General features: G+C 39.3%; 1 protein-coding gene across 6 annotated transcripts in view; it reads left to right on the top strand.

The window, feature by feature from the left end:
• The window catches only part of Nfyc (nuclear transcription factor Y subunit gamma), a 75024-nt gene that overhangs the window by 45878 nt on the left and 18983 nt on the right, over positions 1–10163 (top strand). For all 6 annotated transcript variants that reach the window (XM_048351006.1, XM_048351004.1, XM_048351002.1 and 3 more), the window contains exons 3-4: positions 5126–5197; positions 8079–8192. In XM_048351006.1, coding sequence (XP_048206963.1) covers positions 5126–5197; positions 8079–8192 — 186 coding nt within the window. The remainder of the gene's footprint in view (positions 1–5125; positions 5198–8078; positions 8193–10163) is intronic.

The following is a 10163-nucleotide window of genomic DNA, read 5'->3' on the forward strand; positions in this document are numbered from 1 at the left end:
TTTGTAGATGAAGAGAAAGAAGAGTGAAAGGGGAATTGTCTATCATTTCATCTCTTGATAAGTTAACTAAAATCTTCCTCCTCTGTGGCACCGAAATGTACCTCTTGGACTGCTGCTATACTAGGACATTGCATGCTGAGAAGAATGGCTGGCATATGGTAACTGTACAATAAGTGTTTGAGTAAGTCAGACTCTTGTATTTACATTTAATGCAAAGTAGCATCATTTCCAAGTTTCAGATTGTGATCCAATAAAGTTGTGATTTTTTTTCCCCCTTTGTAAGACTCTTAATCTTTGTGTTTAGGATTCTGTTACTATAGTACATTCTTTTAACTGTATGTCTACCTGTGCAACGTGGCTAGTCTTTTTACTGTTTAGTGTATGCATTTCCAGAACTCGGTATTAAACTTCTTCAGATATGTCAGAACCTTTAAGGTTGACACTCAAAATATTTTAACTGTTTTTTTATTTTTTGTTGGGGAGGGGGTTGCCAGTCCTGGGGCTTGAACTCAGGGCCTGAGCACTGTCTCTGGCTTCTTTTTGCTCAAGGCTAGCACTCTACCACTTGAGCCACAGTGCCACTTCCAGCTTTTTCTATATATGTGGTGCTGAGGAATCAAACCCAGGGCTTCATGCATACAAGGCAAGCACTCTACCACTAGGCCATATTCCCAGCCCTGTTTTAATTGTTTTTTAAAAATTATATTACATACTGGACACCAGTGGCTCATACCTGTAACCCTGGTTTTCCAGGAGGCTGAGATCTGAGGATCATGATTTGAAGCCAGCCTGGGCAAGAAAGTCCCTGAGACTTTTATCTCCAGTTAAAACACCAAAAAGTGGAGCTGTGGTTCAAGAGGTAAAGTGCTAGTCTTAAACTATCTAAATGTAAGTAAAAATCATAGTAATACTCATAAAGTCTGAGAGACTGAGGCACAGATTGTTCTGAAAACAAGTAATAGAAGTTTTCCAGATGTATTCCACAGTACATTGGATGCGCTGGTCCCATTTATTTTTGATCTAAATCCTGAAAAAACAGTTTTATTTTTCAACTAACCATCATGTTCTCATTAGTCTTAAAATCTTTGCGGTTGTTCATAAATCCCAGCTGGGATCCAACTAGTTAAAAACCATACTAAAGTGAATGTGCCACCAAAAATGCTTGCATAAAATATAACATATCCCTGTTCAGCCAAGCTCTTAATAATAAGTCACAAGCTTCATTTGTTTGGTCTTTTTGCCATTCTGGTCATCAAACCTAAGACCTTTCACATGCAAGGCTCTCAACTTAGCTGCATTCTCAGCCCTTCTCTTTTTTGAGATCGAACTAGAAGATCATACAGATCCCTCAAATTCACTATGTTACCTTGAAATCTCAGTCTTTCAGACCCCACCTCACAAGTGCTGGGATTAAAAGCATTTAACACCAGACTCAGAATTTATAATAAAGACTTGTTGGCATTGAGGTTTCTCAACAGGTTGAGTTTCTGGATGTCTTTGGATGTGGGAAAGAAAAGCAAACTTAGTATTTAGAGGTGGTGGGGTAGTGAGGGAACTGAATCTTAAAAATTTTAAATGGAAGGACAAAAGGTGAACAAATGCAGCAGTAGTATTCAGTCTACACGGTGTTGAAAATGAACTATGCAACTTGTGGGCCAGGGCAGCAGGGAATACCTCCAACATTATCCCAAAAGAAATGTGATCATTACCTGATTTATGAAATGGTGATCTCTCTGTACATCACCTTTATAATAATAAAAAATATATATCAAAAAATTAATCTTCCTTTAAAGCAGTCCCTAAATCCCATTCAACCTTCAATTGACTGTAATTTAATACCAGTCGTTTTCTTTCAGTGGATAATTTTCTTTCATTCTTCAGTGTTTCCAGATGGATGATGACGTTTTTGGGCTGAGAGGGGAGCTGGCACTAGGGTTTGAACTGAGGGCCTCTATTGCTAAGCAAACACTGTATCTCTTCAGCTACTCCTATCACTTTTATCTGCTTTGATTACTTTTTTGGATAGGGTCTTACATTTTTCCCTGGAACCAGCCTTGGATTGCTCTCCAAATTATAAATCTCAATAGCTGGGATTACAGTTTGTAAATCCTAGTTGCATGTACCACTATACCTGGCAAATTAGCTGATGACTAATCTTGTTTGTTTTTGGCCTGGGCTAGCCTTGGACCTCTCTGTCTTTTCATTCTCTGCCTTCCAAGTAGTTGGGATACTGTGCCACCCTGCCCAGCTTTTGGACAATGACATTTATAACACTACAATCAAATCAAGTAACCATTTAAACAGGAATTCAATGGTAAAGGTTGGTAGACTGTTAGGAAATAAGTCTTTGCTGTGGAAATTTTTCTATAGAGCAATGCCTTTAAAACTTTATTGTCTCTCAATCATGGGAAGGAAGATCTTAGTAAAATCTCTTGAAATTTGGCAGTTTCACACAGCAATATTTTTAATGTAGTTCTTTGGTTGTAGTCAGGAACATAAGAATGTTCTGAGATGAAACCTGCTTTTTTACTTTACTGATATTACTCCTAAAAGGAGAAGAAAAAAAGTCCCTGTGTGTCAGTTCTTTCTCTTAGATCAGCTTGGAGAGTAAGAGTTAAATGCCTTCACATCTGCATATTACTGAATTGAAAGCCAAGTAGGCCTTAGGCTACTGATGGTGGAAAGAGTCTTCTTTCCACAAGCCTGTGTAAACCCTTACATGTGACTGCCTAGCTAGGATAGAATGGTTGAAAGCCAGCTATTGCTAACAATGATGAGCACCACCACCACCAGGTACTCCTAAGATCTACTTACTTCTCACATGCTGTTCCTTGACACCTCAAGCTTTGGAGATCATGAAAGTTGCTCAGAAAAGAAAAGCTTTAGGTGGGGGACTTGAAGCATTTTATAAATGTCTGTTTCATTTTATATCTGTACATTATGGGGATGATTTTGATATCTTTATCTGTGATAAAAGTTGCTTTTGAAAAATAGTTGCACAGATTTCAAAAGTGTTGCTTTACTTTGAAGTTGAAGAAGGAAGTCTTTTTTCTTTTTTAATCAGTTTTAGAAATTACCAATAATAGTATACTTGCAAGAGAGCTAACTTACATGGTCTTAAACTTTACAGTGTGTGTTATCCTGGGAGATCTTCCAAAGGAATAATCATCCCTCACCTTCTCTGGCATGGTTGGGTAGCATCATCTTGTGCAGTGTTCCACAAACGAAGGAAGACTAGGGACTGATCCTATGGCTAAAACATGTTTTAAAGCCCTTTTAGGTGTGCCCCCCTCCCCCCCCCCCCTCCGCAAATAGACTCCTGTCTTCTTGCTCCCTTCTGCATTGAGGCCCTAAGTCTTAAACTTTAACAAGCTTTGCTTTAAGGTCTCTGTTTCTGTGCTGGCTGTTCCCTCTGTCGGAATAACATTCTCAGCATCCTTTAGACACAGTTTGTGTGTGTGTGTGTGTGTGTGTGTGTGTGTGCGTGCGTGCGCACACACACTGTCCTCAGGACCTGGACACTTTGAGCTTTTTTGCTCAAGGCTAGCACTCTACCACTTGAGCCATAGTTCCACTTTCGATTTTTGGTGGTTAATTGGAGATCAGAGTTTCACAAACTGGTTTTGAACCATGATCATCAAACCTCAGCCTCTTGGGTAGCTAGTATTACAAGCATGAGCCACCAGCTCCTGATAATTAAAGTACTTTTAAAAAGAAAATTTTGTAGTGCTGAGTGGTAGCCAACCAGCTTGTTTGCTTTCATAGAGAGATTAGGTGTCTCTGTGTGTATTTTATCCTGATTGTTTTTCTGTAATCTTTTATTTGTTTTGTTTTTGTTTCCAGTCCTGGGGCATGGACTCAGGGCCTGAGCACTCTCCCTGGCTTCTTTTTGCTCAAGGCTAGCACTCTACCTTTTGAGCCACAGCGCCACTTCAGGCTTTTTTCTATATATGTGGTGCTGAGGAATCGAACCCAGGGCTTCATGTATACGAGGCAAGCACTTTACCACTAGGCCATATTCCCAGCCCTTCTGTAATTTTTTATAAAAGAAATCTAGCAAGCTTGGTAATGTTTTTCCAGAATGCCTTCTTTGACATACATTTGAAGTTTTCATGGTCTTAGAAAGTTGACTTATGCTTGTTAATTTTATTAAATTTCAAATAATAGCTCCTCCCATAACATTGTAGTACAAATTCCTAGGTAATCCTAGTATCTTTGATGAGTCACATTTCAGGCCACTTAGAGAAGAAACAGGTATTTAACACCTAGTTCCAGCAGGTTTTGCTGATTTAGTCTTTTTTTTCCTGTCTTCATTGCAGCTCTGAAATTCAAAATTTAGTTCCAGAATTACATACATCATTGGATATATGATTAATTACCAGTAGTAATAAATAATAGTAAGGGGGAGGGCATTTAAATTGAGTAGTGCTGGTCAAAAAATAATTTTCTTAATCACATCCAGTGAAAGGTGTTTGTTTTTCTTACCCTAGTCTTGTTTGTTAAGGAAAAAGTGGCAGGACTGTTACTAAAAGACAGCTGGTAAATTCACCTTCACCCTTTATACCCTGCTACCCATATCTTGAAATAAACTTTGGAGACAAGGCCTTCTTTGTTGATGTGATGAAAAAGAAGCTTCTCCCCAGTTTGTCTCCTCAGCTTGGGATAAAAGTCAGAAAGGGTCAATATCGAACTAGCTAAAAAGAATCAAAGGTCACTAAGCTACTGGCCCTTGCTCTTCTCTTGGGAAAAACAAACAAACAAACAACTAGTGGCTTAAAGAATGCTTTGGAAGCAGAGATCTCATCTTAATCTTCATATTGCAGACCTTAAGCTTTACTGTAAAAGAAAAAGAAGCCACATGTAATGCGCCCCTTTTTGAGCTGAGGGGAAGAACCACCTGATATTGGTTGAGACTGCCTGTCAAAAGGGTACTGCTAGAGGCCATTATAGTCCTTTTCTACATTATTGTTTGAAATTCTGCATGGATTAAAGAATTTCTCCCTGGAGCCTGTTTTTTTCTTCATCAGTTCCTCCTCTTGTGCCATATTTCCTAAAACTGCCTGTGGTGCTGTGCTACCTGGCCGATCACCCCCATTGCTCACATTCTTTTTGTTGCTTGTTGCAGAAAGATTTCCGGGTACAGGAGCTCCCGCTGGCTCGAATTAAGAAGATTATGAAACTGGATGAAGATGTGAAGGTGAATTGACACTTTTTACTCTTTCTAATGAAACTAAATGATGCTAGGATAGTATTCATTTCTTTAGAGCTCAAAGTTTAATTACACAAAAGTGAAAACATTATTGTCTATTAACCTTTTGGTTTCATTTAGTTTCTGTCTAAAACTAGTATGTGAGCTGAAACTGACCAATTTTATCATATGCTATTTCTCTGAAAATTAAGAGACATCCTAGGTTTTTTCAAAATATTGAGAAGATGCTGAGAGTTTCCTTTTGAAATTAAGTAGTACCCCAGTTCTTCTCACTCTGTGCTATAAATTGCATGTTTCATCATTTCAGCAAGACAGTACGATTATCTTAGCACTATTATTACAAATTTTGTTTTGTTTATCTAGCTGTAAGAAATTTTTGATGATCGTACTGCACTGGTTCTGACCTTGTCTTACGAATTTGTTTTCTGTGAGTGAATTGTACTTGTTAGAGGGTTTCCTTATGACTGGCCATTTCTATATTCCTAGGAGTTTACTCCCATTACAACTTTCAGAGAAGGAACAGCTATTTCTTTGTCTCTCAAAATTAATAATCGCATGTATTTGCATATAAAGCTGACAGTTTCTGGTGTTTCTCCCCTTTATTATTTTCATTCTTCACAGTATCCCCATGATATTTGATAGGATGAGAATTTTTAGCTGGGCACCAGTAGCTCACTGTAATCCTAGCTACTCAAGAGGTTGAGATCTGAGGATCACGGTTCTAAGCCAGCCCAGGAAGGAAAGGCTGTCTGACTCTTATCTCCAGTTATGGCTCAAAGTGGTCTAGCACTTAGCCTTGAGTGAGAAAACCCAGGGATAATGCCCAGACCCAGAGTTCAAGCCCCACAACTGACAAAAAGCAAACCAACAAAAAAGAATTCTTGGTTCCAATGTACAGATATGGAAGTAGACCAAAAAAAAAAAAAAAGTTGATTAACTCACTCTTATTAGGTAGAACCAGGTTCTTCCTTCTCATTACCTGCTTCCTTAACTTCAAAGCTCTTTGTATGGGACCTGTTTTTAGGCCCTAGAGCCAAACTCCAGGAGTTTCATGTGTCAGATCTGGCCATTTTCTCCTAAAAGCCAAATTAAAAGACATGTGAAGAACAGAGGAAGATTTATTATGTGGCAGCCCAGAAAGACAGCAGTTCAGTACTTCTTCAGACATCTGCAAGGATGTAAGTTTAAGTAGGAAACTGGGGACAGAGACTGTTCTCACACCCCTTTAAACAGTTAAAACAGTCCCAAGTCACAGGTGTCACCATTATCTCTGTCTTCCTCTTTGGAGGGGTTCCACAGAAGTTATTGTCATTTTACTATTTGAAGTGTACAGGCACAGGTCAGACACTATTGTCTGATTGGTGATCTGGAGCTTTTGACTATTTTCATTTGAAGCAGTTTTGCCTTTTGTCACACAATAAGAAGATGGCATTGCCTGTCTGAGGGGCAATATGCCTTTGGTCACATGATGCTTGTAAGTAAACCCTATCCTTTGTGGAGGTGATTGTAAAGTGATAGGAGAAGATGGCTTGCATCAAAGGGCAGGATCCAAAGTAGACATGGGGTCTAGGTGTCCAGCTTTTAGTTAATTCATAGGCCCAGCAAAAGCAGCTTTTAACCTTTTATTCCCATACAGACCCACCTCACCAAGAATTTAAAGCTTGATTGTGAGTTTGAACTTGAAAGTTCAAGCAGCTTATGTTGCTTGAGCAGTCACTATGTACCAGTCTCTGAATGGGGTTCCTAAATTATCTTATTTGATTCCTACAATAACATTGGGAGTTTTTCTTTTTCTTTCTTTCTCTTCCGTTCTTTCTCTTCCTTTTTCCTTCCTTCCTTCCTTCCTTCCTTCCTTCCTTCCTTCCTTCCTTCCTTCCTTCCTTTCTCTCTCTCTTCTTTCTCTTTCTTTTTCCCTCTCCCCTTTCTCCCTCCCTCTCTCCCTCTCTCTTTTCCTCTCTCTCTCTTTTTCTTTCTTTCACCACTCCTGGAGCTTGAACTCAGGCCACTGTCCCTAAGCTTCTTTTGCTTAAGGCTAGTACTCTACCACTTGAGCCACTGCACCACTTCTTTTTTTTTCCTGCTTTTGTGGTACTGAGGAATCAAACCCAGGGCTTCATGCATAGTAGGCAAGTACTCTACCACTAAGTCTCATTGCTAGCCCCTCTTTTTTTTTTTGTTGTTTTTTTTTTTTTAGTTTGAAAAAAACAAGGCCCAGAGGTGACAAGTCTGAGATTTTTACCTAGACACTTGGCTCACAAGCTCATGTTTTTCCTCACATTAACACAAACTGTCACTTGCTGCCTTTGTGGCTATGGTAAGTCACTTCACTTCTCCTAAACCCTAGTTTCTTTGAAAAGCTATTATGAAAGTAAGAAAGTACCTTGCGTAGGGCCTGGCACATGGTAGGTTGTAGATAGTAAGCATTCTTTCTTATTGATACCAGTTTTGTCTGAATTTATTTCTCTAGGTTTTTTTTTTTTTTGCCAGTCCTGGGGCTTGAACTCAGGCAAGGCCTGAGCACTGTCCCTGTCTTCTTTTTGCTCAAGGCTAGCACTCTGCCACTTGAGCCACAAGCACCACTTCTGGCCTTTTTCTACATATGTGGTGCTGAGGAATCGAACCCAGGGCTTCATGTATACGATGCAAACACTCTACCAATAGGCCGTATTTCCAGCTCCACTCCCCACTTTGTTAATTCTTATGATAAATTATTGAGGTACAGGGCTGGGGATATGGCCTAGTGGCAAGAGTGCTATTACCGTCTTAGTTTTCAACTCTTGCCCCATGGTAAACCATGAGGCAAGAGACAGACCTACTGGTATGAACCACTCGCTGGTGATTGACAGGAAGGGTTATATATCTGTTGCAGATGATCAGTGCTGAAGCCCCTGTGCTCTTTGCCAAAGCAGCCCAGATTTTTATCACAGAGCTGACTCTTCGAGCCTGGATCCACACAGAGGATAACAAGCGCCGAACTCTTCAGGTAATATTACAGACTTATGTTGGGAATATTGGGGCAAGCAGCTGACATTGTCTACTCTTCTTGCATGGCTTTGGACCACCAATGATTCCTTGACCTGTCAGGCTGACTTGTAACTACTCAGAATCTTTCTTGGTGTTAGGATACCTACATGCCTTGTAGCCCCTGTGATAGTGTTTCCTTACTTTTCAGGACTTCTTTTTTAATCTTTAAGTAGTTGTACAAAGGAGTTGTCATTCTAACAACAGTTTATGAATACAACATATCTTGATCAGTGTTACCCTTTTCAACATTCTTATCTATCCCTGCCCTACACACCCTTTCCCTTTTGATAACTCTTAATTTCTAGTTCTCTTAATGGTTTTCACAGCTCAGTGATGGAACTATTCACGTGGTGAACCCTCATCCAAACAAAGGCTCAAGTGGTGGGGTATTTTATCTGTTTCCAGATATAACATCTTTTGGTTGGGAGTCTTAGAACATGCCAGAAAAGAATAATCCACAGACTTCATTATTTTTTGTCTTGGTTCCTTATCTGCCTTTTTGGAAATACTGGTCTTTTTGTTTTCTTTTAATCTAGCAAGTCAGCATTTATGTTGTATGTAAACCCTTGACTCTAGAAACCTTCCCTCATAAGCTAGGCCTTCTCCTAGAGAAAATCATTCCAGGGAAAGATGTGGTGGATATAAAACATTGACAAGAAAATAAATCCTGTTTTATCCTTTTGTTTCCCTCTTCCTACAGAATTGAAATGCATGTGTTTATTCGTTTATTCTATAAAATATTTATTAATACAGTATAGCAGGCACTCTTCTTGACAGTAGGGATTAACAATTCACAAAACAGACAAAATTTCTACCCTCATAGAACCTGCGTTGTACTGCGGCTAGACAGTGAAGCATAAAGTGGAAGCATAGGGGAAAAGGACTGAACATGAATGAATAATATACATTTGGAAACTGAAAAGTCTGTGGACCTAGAGAGAGCAGGATAATTCAGATTACAAAACAAAATAGGCAAAACACTTGATCAGTTCTTCAACAAATGATATTCAAATGACCAATAAGTTTATGAAAAGGTATGTACAAATGGAAACCATAGTGAAATGCTGGTTTCTGTCCACTCAAATGGCTAAAATACAAAGACTTACAGAGGCTGGGGTATATAGCTCAAGTAGTAGAGCTCTTGCCTAGCAGAAGTCAGGCCTGAGTTTGAGCCCAAGTACTGTCAAAAACAAAAAAATAAAATGGAGTGTACCAAGTATTGATGAGAAAGTAAGGTATCTGAAATGTACATTGTAGTCAGAATATAAAATGGTATCATTACTTTTTAAAACTCTTGAACACTTTGAACCAAAGTAAAGTATATTCCCAATTTGACCCAGCTATCTCTCTCTTAGGTATGCACCCTCTCCCCAAAAGATATGATGTTCTCCTGTTTATGATAGCCCCAACTGGAATCAACTCAAATATACATCAGGAATATACAAACCAATTCTCATATATTCATGAAGTAGATTACTACTCAGAAGGAACCTTATAAACTATTGCTCCATACAATATGGATGAATCTCAAAAGATGTCAAACGGGCTGGGGATATGGCCTAGTGGCAAGAGTGCTTGCCTCATATACATGAGGCCCTAGGTTCGATTCCCCAGCACCACATATACAGAAAATGGCCAGAAGTGGCGCTGTGGCTCAAGTGGTAGAGTGCTAGCCTTGAGCAAGAAGAAGCCAGGGACAGTGCTCAGGCCCTGAGTCCAAGCCCCGGGACTGGCCAAAAAAAAAAAAAAAAACCAAAAAAAACGAATAAAAGATGTCAAACAGAAGAACCCAGAAAAAACTTAGAGTTCATGATATTATACACTATCACTACCTGCATTGTAGACATTAGAGTTGTGGTAGATAGAATTCAGAATTGTGGTTGCCTTGGCTCCATGGGTTGGCAGGAGGAAGGGTTAGAAGGGGACTTAA

The sequence above is a fragment of the Perognathus longimembris genome, chromosome 7 (genome assembly GCF_023159225.1).
Source record: "Perognathus longimembris pacificus isolate PPM17 chromosome 7, ASM2315922v1, whole genome shotgun sequence".
Classification (NCBI taxonomy): Eukaryota; Metazoa; Chordata; class Mammalia; order Rodentia; family Heteromyidae; genus Perognathus; species Perognathus longimembris.